The sequence below is a fragment of the Phyllobates terribilis genome, unplaced genomic scaffold (genome assembly GCF_046119375.1).
Source record: "Phyllobates terribilis strain yellow unplaced genomic scaffold, ASM4611937v1 Scaffold_2__4_contigs__length_985480577, whole genome shotgun sequence".
NCBI classification, from domain to species: domain Eukaryota; kingdom Metazoa; phylum Chordata; class Amphibia; order Anura; family Dendrobatidae; genus Phyllobates; species Phyllobates terribilis.
The window spans coordinates 780,978,269-780,998,638 of NW_027362762.1; the positions used below are offsets into that span (position 1 = coordinate 780,978,269).

Sequence of the window (20,370 nt, forward strand, 5' to 3'; positions counted from 1 at the left end):
CCTATGCTGTTCCCATGTCATTTGAGCAATGTTCCCATCGATTTGGGCAATTTTTAGGCCCTCTGCAGACCGCCGGGTGGAGCCGCCTGATAAATGCTCGAGTTTCCCATAGACTTACACCACCAGAGTATTTCAATTTCTTCATCCCGGGTAACGTTTACCCGAGCATTTTAGTGCTCGCTCATCACTAATCACAGTGTTTTTTGGACATGCATTACATAATTTTGTGTTGGGGTCTGCATGGGTGAAATATTAAAGATACTATTGTGACATATCGGGTGAAAACCTGTACTGCTCTGTGTCATGAGGGTCTTATCCTGATTCTCTATCTTTGTTCTGACCCGAGTTATGAGGAGACATGTAAAGGCATGCAACACAGAAATTCCGTTTTTTAAAACTGAAAATTATTTAAAAAACCCCTAAAGTATCTAGAATGGTTTTCTTCACATTTTGCATTCTCTAACACACTAATACCAGAGAACACAATCTCAAAAAGAATTAAAAATCTAGAGGAAAATCGCGTAGGCTCGCTTGACATGAAATGAATATATCGATAGCACACAGAAAGAGATCTCCATCACTAGTCTCTAACGCTAATAAAAGCGCCATTGTGGGCGGCCGCATAAGGCAGGTACATGGCGGACCTTATGTATAATCAGTAATCCTCCAGCACGGGCAGACAACTATAGAAAGCCCCTCATAGTGCACCGTGCCCGCCCGTGTAGTGACGGGTCCCCCTCAATTCTGTCACATCCTGCTTTACAAAACCTAGTTACACAAGTAATGCACAGCCGCCGTCCGCCCTCACCCAATATGGCGGATAATCCACTTCCGGTAAATAACAGGCAGACTTCTCTACATATCTCCATGGAGACCGCGGTAAAACTAAGTAGCTGAACCGGAAATGTTCCTCCGCGCTCTGACGCCGCCCACATCCCAGGCTGCATTGCGTTTCGGTGATTTTCCTGCTGAATGTGCTACTAGCGGCTCAGTCATCGGTGGCTGCACAGGTAGGCGGCTGCTGAGTGCCGGCAGGGGGCAGACGCCGGGGGCCCTGGTCGTCCTATCATAGGCTTCCGTGTTATCAGCAGCACGTACTGTCCGCGCCATAGCCCGGGCACAGGGCTGTGCAGTGACATGTGTACCCCATGTGCGGGAGCAGTGCCCACACTGTGTGTTATTAGTATAGAGCATCTTTATTCCAGGGTGAAGTATCTATGACTAGTCTGCAACTTCCCCACTGTAATCACAATTCTACCTACACATAGGTGTACGGCAGGACCGGCCCCCCCTGTTACGTACGGTTGTACGGCAGGACCACTGCCCCCCCTACGTACGGGTGTACGGCAGGACCGCCCCCCCATTACGTACGGGTGTACGGCAGGACCGCTCTCCCCTCCCCGTTACTTACGGCAGGACCGGCCCCCCCTGTTACGTACGGTTGTACGGCAGGACCACTGCCCCCCCCCCCCCCGCTACGTACGGGTGTACGGCAGGACCGCTCCCCCCTCCCCATTACGTACAGCAGGACCGCCCCCCCGTTACGTACGGCGCAGGACCGGCCCCTCCACTTGTCTCCATTGTACATATGAGAAGAGTCAGTGCTGCAGAGCCGTGGAGTCGGTATAAAATGTACCGACTCTACAATATATAATAGATTGAGTACAGTAGTACAATGCAGGATGTGCTGTAAATGTTTTCATAAGAATTTGGAAAAGTTATGAAATGTCCTATAAATGTCTGTTCTGTTCCTGATCTAAGGATCTGGGCTTTTAGTTGAGATGAATCTGTGCTGCACTTTATGTACACGCTCAGTAGTGAGGGCCGGGCTGTGGAGTTGGGTGTCAGAGAAATTGAGGAGTCTGAGTCTTAGGTTTGGCTTACCGACTCCACAGCCCTGCTGTGCTGGTGTCTTAGGTTTTGTCAAATCTCATTTTACTCTACATCAGAGGTCTAGTTTTGTAATTAGCCCCAGTGTATACCTCCGATGTGTCCATATTCCCCATTCACCTAACATATGCAAAAATTGTTTCCTTTCAGCATACAATGTGCCGGTTTGTGTCAGCACAGATGTTTATTTCCACTGTATAGGAAATCTCTCCTGCCCATGGGTGACCCATGTCTATACAGTGGATGTATGACAGCCTTCCTTCTGAAGTATAAGGGTTTAGATCCTCCTGGCAGATACCTCCAGTTTAGGCCCGAAGTGCGATGTGAGCACACACACGTCAGTCACATTTGTGTTGCGGATGGGCAGAAGCTGATAACGTCATTTACCAGTTTTTCTGCATCGCACTGTTCACACTGCAGCTCTGGGTTTCAGGACTAATTTTAGCACTAAAATATTTTTATTGTTTTTATCATAAAATGAATAAGTTGTTGCCAAAGATTTTTTAAAACTTCACTTACTTTTTGAATGCAGTTTTCCTGCGCTGCTGCTCACATGGTCTCCGCTCTTTTGGGTTTAGTTTTTTGCAACGATGAAGTGCCATCTATGTACATGACCGCTGCAGCCAGTCACTTGACTCAGCGGTGGTGGTGTCTGCATGTATGGCGAGATTGGATGCTGCCGTGTTGTGCATAGATAGTATGTCACCATTGCAGGACACAGGGTAGTGTAGATCACAGGAGGGGCAGTGCCAAGGCTATAGGGATTTAATATCTGATTTATGTTAGGAAAAGGTTAAAAAAGTTCATAGCTCTTTGATTATAATTAAGAATATTGTCATTTATAAAAGCATTTTAGAGTTGGCTCCTTTTTTTCCCAAAGTTTGTGTCTTATTTTAGCTAAGACCAATTCACTTAAAGAAACACTACTAATATTTTTCTTCTTATAATTGCACCTCCACCTGATCTAATTGTCACAATCTACATTTCTGCTATACATGGTGTACTTACTTCTATATAATTGTCCTATTTTCTCCCCAGCATTTTTAGCTCCTATGCTGCATTTTATTTCTCAATTTGTGCTAAAATCCCATGATTCATCAGTACCGCATTGCATGACCAGCTAGAGCCAGTACCATCTCTGCCTGCTGGTATGTCTCTGATTATCCTTCCTTCTACATTCTCCTAAATAAGCAAAAATTCTATAAGTATACAGTAAGGGAGACTGAACTGTGATCTGCTACATCATAAAAATGTGACGGGGCTGTGCAGTCATCATTATTACCTATGATAGGAGCTTCTGTTCAGTACTCCTGTGGTACAGTCTGGGCAATTTCATCACATGAGAACTTCTGTTAACCAAGATTGTGTCCTCTTAAAGGGAACAAAATTACATGTAATTCCTGTGTAGGGGAAGGGGTGGAGTGTGTCAGCAAAAGATCATGACCTACAGTAATTGAAAAGAAGGGATCCATGAATTTGCAGATCGGAAGGAAGAACAAAATAGGGCAATACTAGCTGAGCTATGCGTATAGGGGTACTCGTATAGGATGAACAGAACACCCAAACAAACCTGTAGCGCTACTTTAAATGGACCTGAGCTGCAAATGCAGACACAACCTATGGACATGTGTAGTGCTGAATAAAACAATCATTGCTTTCCAGTCATAGAGCGACCTATGTAAGTGTGTTTTTGTAGCGACACTGAATGGATGTTTGGTTTGCTAGGATAACTAGCTTTATATGTGAATTTATTTCTTTTGCAGGACTGTCTATACTATGGCTGCTGCCACCATAGTGCATGATACATCTGAAGCTGTGGAACTATGTCATATGCATGGCCTTTACTTAAAGCCTATCTCAAAAATGATCATCAGCGTAGCGCTCCCTCAACTGAAGCAACCAGGAAAATCCATCTCAAACTGGGAAGTAATGGAACGTCTAAAGGGCATGGTGAATAACCATCAGTTCTCCACTCTGCGAATCTCCAAGAGCACCATGGACTTCATACGGTTCGAGGGAGAAGTAGAGAACAAGAGCTTGGTTAAAGCTTTTATAGCCGCATTGGAAGGGAAGAGCATAAAGCTAAGCGGCTTCTCTGATATTCTGAAAGTCCGAGCTGCCGAATATAAAATAGATTTTCCCACAAGACACGATTGGGACTCTTTCTTTCGAGATGCAGAAGACATGAATGAAAATTTACCGGGAGAGAGACCGGACACCATTCACTTAGAAGGTCTTCCTTGCAAGTGGTTTGCTTCAAAAGATTCTGGGACTGAAAAACCGAGTGAAGAAGTACTTGTAAAGGTGTTCAGTGTGTTTGGCGAGATTAGGAATGTGGATATCCCCATGCTTGACCCATATAGAGAAGAAATGACGGGCAGGAACTTCCATACTTTTAGTTTTGGTGGCCACTTGAACTTTGAAGCCTATGTACAATACAAGGAGTATGTCGGCTTTGTCAAGGCAATGAATGCTCTGCGTGGTATGAAGCTTATGCATAAGGGGGAAGATGGAAAAGCTGTGGCCTGTAATATAAAGGTTTGTAATTGTAGTGTTAAGAAGATCACTTCTTTTCTCCTATTACATTTCCCCAGAAACTGGAACAGAGCTAAAAACAAGGGTCTCAAGTGGTGCAATTAGCGTATTCCTTATCTGAAAATAATTGTAGCATTTCTCAAGGGACTGTTCAGACATAAGAAGAAGAAATAGTGATCTCAACCCTCACTGCCACTCTTTATAATAACACACAACAAAAAAGGAAAACTGCTGGGTGGATAGTAACAGAAAAAGAGTCAGTCAGAGGAATGTTAAGATCATTCATATCTTTAGCCTTTTTCAACTTATTAGAACGCACTAAATGTATCTGGTATATAAGAAACCTTACATGTCCTTCCAAAACATGATAATCCGGCCAGATAAATTACAGTACAATCCTAGTCCATATGCCTACCATAAAATCCCCATAGCCTCAAGTTTTTGGATATTTTCTGCAACCTTGTCAAAATGTCACCCAATGCTTTACATTCATGGGCGACTTTATGCAATTTAACATACCATTTAACTTTTTTGAGGCTAAAAGTCCTGATCCAAGCAGAGTCCATTAAAGGGGTTTTTCCACGAACGAAAGTTGATTTTAATCAATTGATCTTGGAATAATAAGTTCCACAATTGGATGTGTTTAAATATAATGTTCCTGTGCTGAGATAATCTTATAAATGTGCCCCTGCTGTGTACTGTGTAATGGCTGTCTGACCGTACAGGGACATGGTCTGATCATACCACATCTCCTGGGCAGGGGAGAAAGCAAAAAGAGGATACAGACATTACAGCATGGGAATCACAGCTGATTCTTTCTTTGAAGTAAAACATTGTTTAAAAACAGGCAGGGAAATGCTTTACCTCACAAAAAGAATCAGCTGTGATTCCCATGCTGTACTGTCTGTATACTCTTTTGCTTCCTCCCCTGCCCAGGAGATGTGGTATGATCAGACCATGTTCCTGTACGGTCAGACAAAACTATTACACAGTACACAGCAGGGGACATTTATAAGATTATCTCAGCACAGGAACATTTTATTTAAACACATCCAATTATGGAACATGCAGGAAGGTGCAGTGGGTGCGATCACCTGGATTGTCTAACTAGAATAAAAACCGTTAACTGCACACAATGCAGTCATGGAAAACTCAAAACTGCTTTGTTTCATATCATATGACACAATAAATCCTAGGAGAAGACATTACATTATAGCATTGACTATATACATAGGGAAAATGATGCATAAAGTGCAGATTGTGGTCAGGGACATTACCTAGTTATGGCCTAAACGGTACTACAGATCCAGACATAGACATTGCACTGTGTATAATGGGAATGCGGTAATCGGGTACAACCAGATTATCAATAATACTTATCCCAAAGTGTGAACGCTGCACCCTAATAGGGATATATATAATCTAGACAGAAAATACAGAGGAGTAAGAATATTACCAAATTAGAAAATTAACTTGGTAAGATCACTTCCATTGCAATAAAATATTCTATTTCATGGGCTTTATTACAATTCTTAGGTCTCATTTGACACAACCAAGCACCTGAGTGAGACCTCTATTAAGAAGCGACAACTGGAGCGTCAGAAGTTACAAGAACTAGAACAGAAGCGAGAGGATCAGAAGAGAAAAGAGAAAGAAGCTGAGGAGCGGCAAAAGGAGGAGGAACGGTAAGTCCACCTCCATCACTCATCTTGTTTTGCAGTGTGAATCGGCCACTGACATATCTTCAGTGTTCTAGGGGTTGTACCCTTTCAGACAATGTTTCGGCCTACATGCAGTTTGTTATAATATGACACACTGCGCTGTACTCCCATCCCCCACATTGGCTACCACGATGTCATGAGCTCCGAAGGGGGCGTTCCATTTCCATGAGCCGAGACACTGAGCTCACTGATTGGCTGTAGATGTGACGTCAGAGCCAATTCCAGACGCTGGAAACAGCGGCTTAGTCTCGCCGGTTGACCCAAGGAGGGGGGGCGGTTTGTTATTTTTTAACAAACTGCAAATGAGGCCAATCATTACTTGAAAGAAAATGATTCAATTTTTTTTTTTAGCATTTAAAGATAATCTACCAGCATATTTTGACGTATGGAAATATGTAATGGCTGTGTAAGTGCTTCCAATGAAAATGAGACTTTTCCAATAGAAATCAGTTATGCCCGTCATGAGAGATCTAATCTAGAAGCCATATGCAAATGAGTATGGAAGTGCAGCCTGATTTGCATATGATTTACATATCAGATTTCTCAAAAATTGCATAGCAGATCTCTCCATAAAAGGTACCATTTTCATTTTTAGGCTACATACACTTGCTATTTAGCACCATAAACGTGCTGTAACTACCAGGAAAGCTCTTGGCAGTAACATCCCTATAGGTTCCTGTTCACTCAAAAAGGTTGAAAGTGTCCATATGGCCTCCATTGATCCACGGTATGTTACCAATGCTGTGTTTTGTGGGTGTGGACTGCTTCCAGTAAAAAAAAGTTTCACAGTTACGTTTTTATACAGTAAGAGCTAGTGGAGATATACATCAGGAAATGATCCGGACATATACCTCCAATAAATTCTGTAAAACTCCGTGTGAGAAGATCTGAACCATAGGGGAACATAAGTGATTTTACTAACGTGAACTGGTTGTCTTTAAGGAAACAGAAGGAACTAGAAGAGTTGGAGAAGGAGAAAAAACGGAAGGATAAGATAAAACGGAAGGAGGAGAAGCAGCGAGAACGGGAAGCTCGCAAGAACAAGAAAAAATTACAAAAACTACAAGCCGAGGAACAAAAGAGATTGCAGGAGAAAATCCGATTTGAGGAGAGAAAGCTTTTACTGGCTCAGAGGAATTTACAGTCCATCAGGTTAATTGTGGAGCTTCTGAGCAGAGTGAAGGTGAGAGCTGGCTGCATGGATGAGCGTCCAGCGTGGTATCACGTAACTTCTTTCTGCTGATTACACAGAGAATTAGTAAGTGTAGATGATTTTTTTGTGTTGATTACAACAATTCTGTGCACTTTTTTTTCACCCTATTTTTTGTCATGTAATTTTTAGTCTTTCTGCACAGAACATGCCTCGCACAACTACATCTTATATACAGCCTAAGATAAAAGGGGACGTATGGGCAATGCTTGTTAGCGCTATCAGCTTGCATCGTGTCTGCCCCATTAGGGAAATGCCTGGGGCTGCAAAGGAAATGCAGTATTACATAGCGACCAATCAGGTGAACGCCTCTAAAATGTTTACCCTCTTAATGACATCTGCCGTACGTGTACGGTGCTGCGGGGGTTGCGTTCCCACAAACCGCTGTACATGTACGGCGTGACTATCGTGCGGGCTCATTACGAGCGCCTGCGCGATCAAAAGCAGATGTCAGTGCTATATGAGAGCCGACACCCTGCAGTAATGCCCACAATCGGTGGTAGCGCCGATCGTGGACGTTTAACCTCTCTGATGCCACTGTCAATAGCGACAGCAACATCAATCGGCAGAGGCAGCTCCCTCCTGCTTCGATAGGCACAAAGCGATTGCAATCACGTTGAGCCGATGGTCACCATGGTGACCCCGGGCTGAAATATGGCCGCGGGGTCACCCAGGTACTGTCGCCTCTAAGCTCAGACCAGGAGCTGACACTCCTCCTCACTGCGAACGATGCACTGAGCTCATGCCCTGCAATGCAAAAGCATTGCAAACTATTAGATCAGAGCAGGGAAAGTTGATGACCCATCCTGAGACATGGTAAAAAAAAAAAAAAAGTTTTTAAAAACTGAAAAAAATATATCACAATAAAGAACAAAAAAAAAATGAAAAAATATGAATCCAATAAATACATATATTTAAGTAAAAATAAAGTACACATTTGGCCCACCAGTTAACTCCTTCAGTGAACACTTTAAAAAATGTGACAAAAAACAATGCTTTTTTCTTCATATTGCTGAACGAAAAGTGGAATAAAACGCAATCAAAAAGTCCAATGTAAATAAAAATAGTATCGCTGAAAACATCATCTTTTCCTGTCGTACAGCTCCATCAGCGGAAAAATAAAAAAAGTTCTAGCTTTAAGAATAGAGCGATGCAAAAACAATTCTTTTTTTCTATAAAATAGTGTCTCGAAGCATGAGCTGGGCACTACAATAGCAGATTTGCAATTTTCACTCAGCAACATCCATTGTAATTTCGAAAATAAGGTCACGTGAGGGGGAAATCTGCAATTCTGGCACTTGGGGGCTCTGTATATGGAGTCCGCAAACTATTCTATGATAATTATGTTCTCCAAAAGTCAAATAGCGCTCCGTCCCTCCGGAGCCTCGCCGTGTGGCTAAGCGGTACTGAATAGCCACACATGGGGTATTGCCACGTTCATCTGAAACTGTGTAACAATATTTGATGCCATTTTTACCCATTTCCCCATGTGACCATGTAAAATTTGGGGCTAAAACAACATTTTGGTGGTGAAAATGTAATTCTTTTTTCTTCGCTGTCCAATGGTATAAATTTCTGTGACACCTGTGCTGTCAATATGATCACTGCATCCCTAGATGAATTCATTGAGAGGTGTAGTTTGTAAAATGTGGTCACAAGGTGTGCCCCCGTGCTCTGTTGTCTGTATATATCAGGGGTGGGGAACCTTAGGCCCGCGGGCAGTTTACACCTCTCGATGACCTTTTATTCACCATCCCGGGCAGATTCCCGGTGACTGCGGTGCTTGGGCCAGCAGCTGTATTTTGTCGGCCACCGGTCCATTAATTTCTTCTTGCTCTGTGAGAACAAGCACACGCGGTGTTCACTACTGAACGCTGAGGCACGTGCAATGAAATATTACATCCTGATACCAGCACCAGGACGTACTTTGAGGGTGCAGTTAGCGCGCAATTTGTACGGCCCCAGAAGGATGGTAGAAATATCCAAATGGCGCTTGGCAGTAAAAAGGTTCCCCACCCCTGGTATAGATCAGTAGTAGTAAGTCGGCAGGAGAGCGGTGTCACTACCCAGCGGTGCAGGAGACTAGTGGGACAGCACCGCCCATGACACGAGCGTCACTGATGGCTCTTTCTTTCAGGGAGTGGGTAGGGGCTGTGACAATGATCGCGTCGTCTGCCCCCTGATGATGCTTTGCTTGAGAATCCCAGCATGCACTGGTGATAAAACGAATTGTCATCAGACAGGAAATAGGGAAAAAAAAATACAAAAGCAGTTAGGGAATTCTTAAAGCAAGTATATTAGAAAATAGTTTAGAATTATGGGACTAAATAGATGGGGATTTAGGAGAAAAATACCTTGCCTTCGGACCACCCCTTTAATGGAGCATTGATAAAGACAGTGGCCTTCACATAATTTGCAGAGAGACAAGACAGATAAATGGAAACTTTCATCAGATAATGTCTAATTATTTAAATCTAGTTTTTGGGTTGCATGTATTTAAAAAAAAAAGTTTTCAATTATTTAGTTTTCCTATTATGATTTGTATTTGAAAAAAGTGACTTAGTAATTAGTGTTGAGCGAACGTGCTCAGATAATGTGCAATTTGAGCATGCTCAAGTGTTATTCGAGTATCTTCGACGTGCTTGTCTAATATGTTTGTCTCCCTACGGCATGTTTTGCGAATGTAGACAGAGGCAACACGTGTGGGGATTGCCTAATGAACAGGCAATCCCCTCATGTGTTGCGTCTGTCTACCTCCACAAAGCATGCAGCTGCAGGGAGAGAAATATTATCAGAGCACGCCGAAGATACTCGAATAAAACTCGATTTCACGTTATCCGAGCACGTTCGCTCAACACTATTAGTAATCTTGCATTTCACAGGGGCCACTGGGACTTTCTTAGACTTGTGCTTAATATTCTTTCAGGAAGAGTTTACATAATAATCTTTATTGTCAGAGGCAGGATTCCGGTGACAGGTAACAGCTCTATACACAGCTGATAACACAGAATCCACCAATCACGATATAATGTCTTAACTGACCCTCCTCTCCCTCCCTTCACAATAACCTTTGCACACGCTTATTAAATGTTTCCATACAAAATATAGGGTTGGGCTGTGACATTGTGGCTAATGTACATGTGTAGTTTTCTGAAACAATAGGAAGTTAGAATTTAAAAAAGCCCCAGTGGCCAGTGTGAAAATTGCAAGATTTCCATTTTCGATTTTTAATACAACTTGTAAAATGTGAAAAAAAAAATTGCCAACATTTTTTAAAAAAAATACACGCAACACAAAAACCTGATTTAAACAATGTAATTTGTCCAGTATAAAATGACACACAGAGTGACTACAGACTTGTGAATCCTCATAGAGCTCGCACTGTGCGTTGTGAGGATTCTCCAATGTCAGTGAGGGGAACGGCAGCGACTTGATCGCAAGTATGCGATATGCATACTCTACGCCGGAATCAGACTAGACTGTTTCTGGCTCATTTAATGCAAGTGTATTGTGCGAGGGAGAAACAGTCTAGTCAGATTCTGACCGGTAGTATGCATATCGGTGACCGCCGTTCCCAGCACTAACAGAGAATCCTCACGGCACGCAGTGCATTCATGGTGAGGATTCAGAACCACAAAACACCTTTAAGAGGTCTCTAGTTCTGATGAGGACTTTATTAAAACTATATTGAATCCCGAATGTTGTGTACATTTGGCATCTATTGAAGTTAGTAAAGTCTCAGTAGTTTAGGCCAAGGTGCGTTCACACTGCCGATTTAATGTTTGCATTGCACAATTGGCAGTTGTCCCGGGGAAGGTCCCAGGATATATGTCAAATGCATCCTTAGGCCCTCATTAATCCCACAGTTGACAAAGGACGAAGACCTCAGTGTTAGAGCTCATAATATCTTTTTTGGAATTACATGTGTATTATCAGATTTTTTGAATGGACTTTGGCCTTGTTTTACAGGCTACAAAGATTCGTGAGCAGGAGGAGAAGGAAGCAGAGAGAATTTGTCTTTTGCAGCTGGAAGAGCGGAGAAGACAACAGGAGGCAGAACTGAAGCGAGTAGAAGAAGAGAAGCAGCGTACTCTGAGTTTACACCGGAAGGAGAGGGAGTTGAGAGAAAAGTTGGTGAACAGTCTTCTCAACAGGAACCTGTGCTCTGACTCTCAAATGAAAGAAGACGTTACTCCTCAGCAGATTTATCCTCTCAAACCCAGCGAAAACCTCCCTCGTGACCCACCTGTGAACTACGTCACATCTACCTCAACACAAACGCCACCAGACTACGAGCCGCTCAGACCTTACATCAACTATGCAAATTCATCTCTTCATGCTGTAAATGGAGTCTGCGCAGAAGACCCCCATGTCCAGGATTATAACCAGATGACAGTCCAGAACCCAGGGCGACCTCTGTACTCGCTCACCAGCATTCTAGGCAATAAGATGATGCATCATGAAAACTCCTCAAGTAGAGATCCAGATTTACAGGAGGGGAGCGGAACACTTCACAGTGAAGCCGATATAGACGACGCACACAGACACTCGAAAGCTGCTAAGTACAGTCACACTCAGGACACAGAGCGCAGGCAGAAGACCAAAAACAAACGGGACTTGAGTAGAGAGGATGATGACCACAGAAAGGTGAAGAAATCACATAAAAAGCATTCCTCTAAGAATCACAGCCCACGGAGAAGAAGTGTCAGCTCCGAACGTAGCAAAAACAAGGGTAGAGAGAAGGTTAGGTACAGTCATAAGGAGAAGAAGCATCACCGCAGATCTTACAGCAAGGACAGGAGATCCTGGAGTAGTTGAATGTCGTCTGTCTCCAGCATGGCACCTGGGTGAAAAGCTTCTTCTCTTCAGTGTCTTTGTTAAAAAACTGAATAATATGACAGTAAGAGATTAGTAGCAAAGCTTCAGTGCTGCCAGCATGGTATCAGCGGTATCAGCTGTACGTCAGAGATATCTGAGACCGATAAGGAGGCTCCTAGGCAAAGGCTAAGTAATGTACAGCTAACAACCAGGCCAGCCCTATTATGCAGCTCCCAGCTGATTAACCGCGTCACACATTGTCCATATTGGTCAGATAATTATAAAAATGTATCTATCTGTAGAACCACTTTAAACTTGAAGGTGCTGTGGCTGGTCTCCGTAAAGAACTGTACATATTAATGAGTTTTTCGTCCCTTCAGGTCCATTTCAGTTTATTTACATACATTTCAAGCGCAGTTTTACTAAAAATGACACATACATTTTTTTTATGGAAGATCTGTCACCAGAATTAGAGTACAAACTGCATAAAATATTGAATAGCTTAGTCCTGACGAGGCTAGTGTACTTTCTCTGAAAATCCATGTCACAGCTGTATAATGTATACTAGTATTACTATACTGACATGGATTTTCAAAGTAAATACACCATTTCCTTTCAGTCTCACGTTGCTCTGAGAGAAGGATGTTATAGAGTCTGATGAAGATCTCAAGCTGAGGTAGAAACACGTTGCTCTTGTTTCAATAAAAGTCCATTTGCTAGGTTGCTATGCCATTTAGTTCAGCATAAGTGCAGCTCTCACTAGTGCCTCCCAGAGCTTCCATTGTGCGCCTCTACCGTTCCTCCTGGAACTGTTTCTCCCACTTTCTCATTGTTGCTTCCCTGGAGGGAGTTCGGGTCCTGGTAATTGGCAGCAGTAGTGCGGCAGTTTCCCTTTGTGGAATCCTGACATGTGCTTCTGGCACGACACTAAAACATAACTACCTGAGGTGAGCAGTAAACTGTACCTCTACTTTATTTCTGTGGTACCACAACACAAAGTGCTGTTTTGTTTTTCTAGTAAATCACATTCAGAAATGCGAGATCTGTCTAATGTCTGGAGTTGATATTATGGAAGCTGGTGACAGATCCTCTAACTCCTAGTGGCTTTGGTTTTAGGGACCACATAGGATTGCAGAGCTAGATTCCAGATCTGGGTAATAAAATATTTATTTTTCTTTTACGTAAAACCATGAGTGCTCTGGTCTGTTTTATTTCCATTGGGGTTTATACTTTATGCAGATTTCTTTCTATGATATAACATCAGTAGATCTTGGATATATTTTAATAGTAGGGCTTCGGAGTCGTGGAGTCGGTATAAAATGGACCGACTCCTAAAATATGTAATAAATTGGGTACAGTAGTTCAATGAAGTTTGTGGGGAATATTTTTTCATAAGAATTTGGGAAAGTTATGAAGTGTCCTATAAATGTCTGTCCTATTCCTGATCTAAGGGTCCAGACTTTTAGCTGAGATGAATCTGTGCTACAGTAAATTTATCACTTACACATGAGCCATGTATGAGGGAGTCGGAGTCATGGAAATTGAGGAGTTGGAGGTTTGGCTTACTGACTCCACAACCCTATTTAATAGGAAACTCCATAAAGTTTTGTGAACTCACATTCTTTGTATATGGGCTATGCTCTCCAGTAGGTTACACTATGGCAATACTTAGATTCTACATCTCCCATTTTATCTATGTAAATACTTTTATGACAAAAGTATTTTAGAAGTGATATCTTTACTGGCTAATCAGAAAAATTATATTTGCAAGCTTTCAGAGAACAGAGGCTCATTCATAAGGCAGGTTTACAAAAATGTCTTATCTGAAATGCAGCTGTCATTATGTACATTTTTTCTATGTTATATATGTCGATCGGTGTGGGTCTTTGTCCGGAGACCCCCTCAAATAGCACAAAAACAGAACTTTGAGCTGTGCAGCTCTTGTATGCCGAGTGCACACAGGGCAGTGTACAGGCTTCATAGTAAGTCTATGGGCCCATCCGCTCCATCTCACAGAGCAGTGAGCAGACCCATGACTTACTATTAAGCCCTTCAAGAGCTGTACTCTTCAGAGCAGTGTTTTCTGCAGTCGGTGGGAGTCTCGAGACCTGGACTCCCATTGAGTGGCAGCTATGTTCGTATCTATAATGTATATAAAAAATAGTTTGAACAGTTACACTTTACGGGGTTGTCTGGTTTTGTTAAAAGCTTTAAAATAAGCAGCATTTACCTACTGATCACCTACCATTCAGCCCTGTTTCCTGCTGTTTTTTGGTGACAGGTGTACAGTAGTGATGCTACATGTGCAATGCTTTGTTGCAGTGGTCACACGTTTTAAATCTGACACATGCATAATCAGCTTTGGCCCCATTTTCTAATTAAAGCGGAAAACACCTTTACAAGAATTGTCCCATGAATAAATTACTTTTTTAATTAAGAGATCTTTTAAAATAAGGTTCCACAATTATATGTGTTACAAAATGTTCTGGTGCTAAGATAAACTTATAAATGTGCCCCTGCCATTTACTGCGTAATGGCTATTGAAACAAAAAAGGCCAAACGCATCATACAAAGAAAACGCAGGCTGCCCGGTCAAAGTGTATGTCGGGGCCAGCGTAAAAAACACCGACTCAAACTATGATGTTAGAAAAGGAGAGTAAGAATTTAACTGGCATATAAAATGTAATTTTATTGAAATATAAAATATAGTAATACACAATAGTCAAAGGTAACAATATATAAACAGACAAAAGTGCAATGTGCCAGAAAACTGCAGAGCAACATAAAAAATCTGCCATTGTATTACTGCCAATAACGTGCAGGGCAGACAGGACTACATGACCAGGGACCACAATTTAATAAAAAGTAGGCAAAAGGGCACTGTATAATATGACCAGAAGTAAATTTGGGCCGCCAGAACCTTACCGAAGATCAGGTATCAACCATGAAGCACTGCAGGTGGGGGTGGTGGGAAGGAATGCCCTTCCCATAACCCTGGTGGTGCCGTTTTGCCTACTTTTTACTAAATTGTGGTTCCTGGTCATGTAGTCCTGCCTGCCCTGCACTTCAGTGGCAGTAATACAATGGTTGATTTTTCTGTTGCTCTTCAGTTTTCTGGCACATTGCACTTTTGTTGTCTGTTTATATATTGTTACCTTTGACTATTGTGTATTACAATATTTCATATTTCAATAAAATTAGATTTTATACGCCAGTTAAACTCGTACTCTCCTTTTCTAACTGTGTAATGGCTGTGTCAGACTATGCATGGCTGCTCCAGTTCATGGTCAGCATATACCACAGCTCCTGGCCAGCAGGGTAGCATGTCACTTATGATAAGTGATTATACAGATGAAACAGGGGCTTACAGCTGCTCCTTTCTGATTTAATACATTTCCCTGTTAGTTTTTTCACAGGTGCAAGTGTTTCCAGCCCTCTGAGCTCATCATAAATCAAGTCAGTTAGGTAGGACCTCCAGTGTCTGCTGACCTTATGTATCACAGACTTGATTTAGGATGAGCTCAGAGGACTGAAGACACATCAGAAACACTTGCTCCTGTGATAGACCAGGCAGGGAAATGTGTTACCTTAGAAAAAAAGCTACTGTGAGCCCTTGCTGTTTCATCTGTACACTCACTTATCATAAGTGACTTGCTTCCTCCCCTGCCCAGCAGGGTCACTTTTATAAGATTATCGCTAGTGATGAGCGAGCTCTAAAATGCTCGGGTCAAGCAAATTGGAATACTCGGGTCTTTGACCCGAGCAACGAGCCCAATGTAAGTCTATAGGAAACTCGATCATTTTTCAGGCGGCTCCCCCCGGCAGTCTGCAGAGGGCCTAAAAATTGCCCAAATCGAACAGTGCTCAAATGACATGGGAACAGTATGGGGAAGACCCCTGGAAGCATTTCTGACTTCCAGCTCACTGCTGTTAACAATGTCAGAGGTATTACGCCACTTTTACGGACTCACAAACATACAAAAGCAAATCCAAAATGGATTTTCCTGGGAAATATGTTAAGGAACATACTTTCAAGGGTAATGACTTGTATATAAGGCAAAATAAATAACCAAAACCAAAAAACTCTTCCACACCTTGGGCTATGTTCACACGTAGCGTTTTTGATGCATTTTTGCACTTTTGTATTGCTTTCAACCAAGACAAATGCATTCACTGGGAAATGTTATTTTAACATTTTATAACCTTATCTGGCCATGTGGGGTGTGACACATCATCAGACACATGCATACAGTGCTGAAAAGACATGGGAACAGCATGGGGAAGACCCCTGGAAGCATTTCTGACTTCCAGCTCACTGCCTAAAAGTGTGCTCATCATAAGTGATCCTTGGCACATGCGAAGATGCCTCCCGCCATGCACCTGTCGTTGCAGTCATGCAACAATCACCGTCCACGTCCTTGTCCCACTGCAGCATTCAGTTGTCCCTACCCCATTCCTTGGAATGCAAGCGCAAGTATGCAGCCATCCACCCACCCACAGGTTGCAATACTATACTGCCACATTTTTGACAGCTGCTTGCACTTGAAATGTGGCCTTTTAGGCTCGTGGAGGCGGAAGCTGTCCACAATCTTATGGCGGCGGCAACCGGGCATCCATACTCGGTCCCCAGCCACCACTATTTGTCCCGCTGTCGTCTCCGCCTTCCACAAGCAAGAGTCCCACAACATTACCCGTGCCCTCCCCAGTGAACTTACTGGCAAGGACCGCCTAACCACAAACACGTGGTCAAGTGAATGTGGCCAGGAATGGTACGGAGCCAGTCCACAGCTTTTTTTTGCTGAGCGTTGTATTTCACCACAGCCATAATCTTTAGCTCGGTGAAAGGACTGGCATATAGGGAAACCCTATCTACTCTGGGTGTCATTTCTCCCAGGAAGTCCTCTAATGCAGCTTATTGCAGAAGCAATGGCAGCCCATCCAATATCAGCTCACACTTGTCGGTGGTGCTTTCACACACAAACATCTTTCTTTGCGCATTTAATTTCATGACTACAGAGTTGGGCAATGGCCTGATCTGCAATGCGGTTTGAGAAATAACATGCATAAGCACGTCCGATCCACATTAAAAAAGCAGCCATAGAGTGTCCGGGAACCTTCCCCCACACTTCTTAGCCAGGGCTGCTTCTCGGCAGGGTTGGACGGGCCCACCAGAGATCCGCAGACGCCTCCGGTGGGCCCTGGCTTCTCCTTCAGGAGGTTTCATAGTGCCGAGTGAGGCCATGATGATAGAGGCCACCATCTGCTTAGTTTTCTGTTACTTGGAATGCAAGCGCAAGTATGCAGCCACCCACCCACAGGCCGCAATACTAAACTGCCAGATTTCTGGGCAGCTGCTTGCACTTGAAATGTGGCCTTTAAGGCTCGTGGAGGCGGAAGCTTTTCACAACCTCATGCCTCATGTCCATACTCTGTCCCCAGCCGCCACTATTTCTCCCAGTGTTGTCTCCTTCTAAAAGCACGGGTCCCTGAACATTACTGCTGGTACTTTTCTATGGGAATCTGCTTGCCTCCTACCAGCCTGCAATATTTCCAGCAAACCATGGTACGACGCCATGATATTAGCACTGCCCCCAGTAACGAAGCCATCCCCAATTTCCTTCTCAGGAATTTTATTTGGTAGACTGAGTGGCTGCCCAAATACATTAGTTTCTCACAAAGGAGCTGAAGATAAAGTTGCAGTAGGTGCAAGTTTCTCCAGCCTGTTAGATATTAGAGGGTGAACGGCAGCACATTGGATCAGTGGTTAGCACTGAAGCCTTGCAGCACTGGGATCCTGGGTTCAAATCCCAGCAAGGACAACATCTGTAAGGATTTTGTATGTTCTCCCCGTGTTTGCGTGGGTTTCCACGTCAGTAAAAAAGCAGCCATAGTGTCCGGGAACCTTCCCACACACTTTTCTTAGCCAGGACTGCTTCTCGGCAGGATTGGACTGTCCCACCAGATAATCCTCTGGTGTGCCCTGGCTTCTACATCAGGAGAGTTCATGATAGCACTAACCTTGCAGCTGCTATGGGGCTCTTGAGCGGGGGAGAAAGGTTAGCCCTCAGAATCAAATCCTCTGGTGGGCCCAATGTTATTCAATCTGAAACATCTCAGTGGGAGTTGTATTTCACCACAGCCATATTCTTTAGCTCGGGTGACTGGCATAGAGGGAAACCGTATCTACTCCGGCTGTCATTTCTCCGTCACCAGGTTCCGCCCATTGTCACACACTACCATGCCTGGCTGTATGTTCAGCGGTGAGTGCCACAGATCAGGCTGCTGTGTTACAGCTTTCAACAACTCTGCAGCGCTGGGCGGTTTGTCACCTAAGCATTAAGCATGTTATCTTCAGCACAGCCTGTAGCCGCTTGGCCAAGGCAGTGTTGCAGTGCTTTCAGCTTGTGACTGATGTGGTCATTTCGGAGATGGCGAAGGAGGTGCAGGAGCTGAACAATATGATTACATTGAGGTTACATTGGCGACTCTGTTTTCTCTTTCCCCATGACGGCACCACGGAGAGAGGGGATCCGCCCTTCAAGGACAGGAAACCTACAGATAAAAAGGGCGGCACCTCTCTCCCGCATCAGTTGGTTTCCTGCCCTTGACAGGGACCTACGGATGGAAGTTCCTGAAAAGGAATGAAGAAAATGAGAACTTACCAGGCCCGGCCAGACCGGCTCAGGCAGCGGGGGTTCCCTGCCACGGCTGGTGCGGTGTCCTGTAGCGCCACCGCTAGGGTCAGCGGGCCTCTAGGGTGGCAGGGAGACGCGACACAGCAAAGAACTGGATCGCCGCGGTCTCCGGTGGCGTTGAGGCCCAGGTGGAGAGTATGGCGGGGCTTCCGGGGCTCGGGTTAGTGAGTAGGCCTGAGCCCGGGTTGGAGGCTTGCCTGGGCTTCGCGAAGGTCGGAGCGTCTGGGCGGAAGTGACGCGGGGCGCGCGCCGGTAGTGACGCGGCCGCAGGTCCCTCTGGGAGCGGCGCGTTCAAACGCGCATGGGAAACTGCCCGCACGGGGCGGGCGCTCCCCTCGTTGATGGTACACAGCGGTGGCCTAGCGGGGGGGGGCACACCTGATAGCCGCAGATGCCAGGCCAGAAGGGAGGGTGGACCCCTATAGAGTTTAAATGGTCAGGGAAGCACAGGGGAAGTGCTTCCTGGCATTCTCTGGCACTCTGCAGCAATGAGCGAGCAGGAGCCCCAGGAGGTGCAGTCCCTGCACCCCCACTCACCATCGCCTCAGAGGAAGCGTATGAAAGAATCCTCCAGCGGCCCTTCACGGCAAGGTGACGGAGGTAGCGGGCGTTCTGGCAGGTCTTCACAACGTGGCAAGGACTCCAGCACGGCGTCAGCCTCGATGAAGGACCCAGCTACTGGAACGGATTCCTCTTCAAATCCGGTATTCCCTCTTACTACGGGTCGGTAAGTGATCTTCGTGAAAGCTCACTTGTATCTTGAGACCCCCCTCTCTTTTCTTCTGAGGGAAGGAAGAGTACGGGCAAGTCCAAGCACAGGGCCTGCGCGCTTTGCGCAGCGGATCTGCCCACTGCATGGCAAAAGAGACTGTGCAACTCATGCATCGAGCAAACTATCCAGGACATAATGTTTAGTGGCCTAGGACAGAAGAAAAAGAGATCCTTCCCTCTTAATGATCAAGTACAATCTCTGATTAAGAGGGAATGGAGAAAACCAGAGAGGAAAGGGTTGTCACCAAAAAGGAAATACACCTTTGAAAACCCTGTGTGCTCCTTCTGTGGGAAGGCGCCTAAAATTGACATTGCGATAGCCAAAGCCTCTAGAAAGTTTTCCCTGCCATTTGAGGACATGGGGTGCTTAAAGACCCTATGGATAAGAAAGCTGACTCCTTTTTGAAAGGAGCTTGGGAGGCGGCAGGGGGGGTTAAAACCCCCGGTGGCAGCCACATGCACGGCCAGATCTTTGATGGTCTGGCTAGACCAACTAGAAGCGCAGTTGAAGGATAAAACCTCAAGGGATGATATAATACACTCCATCCCAGTGATGAAGGGCGCAGCGGCTTTTCTGGCTGACGCCTCAGCCGACTGTCAGGCTGGCAGCTAGGGCTGGGAGTTTTTCAAACACAGCTAGGCGGGCCCTCTGGCTCAAATGCTGGCCAGGCAACCTCCAAACGAAGTCTAGGCTGTGCTCCATCCCGTGTGAGGGGGAATTCTTATTCGG

General features: G+C 44.5%; 1 protein-coding gene across 1 annotated transcript; it reads left to right on the forward strand.

Moving 5' to 3' along the window:
• Positions 1-891: 891 nt before the first annotated feature.
• AKAP17A (A-kinase anchoring protein 17A) lies at positions 892-13,361 on the forward strand. The gene is made up of 5 exons (XM_073667360.1): positions 892-1,010; positions 3,654-4,428; positions 5,962-6,110; positions 7,089-7,329; positions 11,326-13,361. Exons 2-5 carry the CDS (start codon positions 3,667-3,669, stop codon positions 12,172-12,174), a joined length of 2,001 nt encoding a protein of 666 aa, XP_073523461.1. The 5' UTR covers positions 892-1,010; positions 3,654-3,666; the 3' UTR covers positions 12,175-13,361.
• Positions 13,362-20,370: the final 7,009 nt, after the last annotated feature.

Excerpts from the sequence above, each read along its gene's own strand:
- AKAP17A (XM_073667360.1), top strand. The coding sequence starts at position 3,667 with ATGGCTGCTGCCACCATAGTGCATGATACATCTGAAGCTGTGGAACTA. Across the intron at positions 4,429-5,961 it reads CTGTGGCCTGTAATATAAAG|GTCTCATTTGACACAACCAA; the intron begins GTTTGTAATTGT and ends TACAATTCTTAG. Across the intron at positions 7,330-11,325 it reads AGCTTCTGAGCAGAGTGAAG|GCTACAAAGATTCGTGAGCA; the intron begins GTGAGAGCTGGC and ends CTTGTTTTACAG.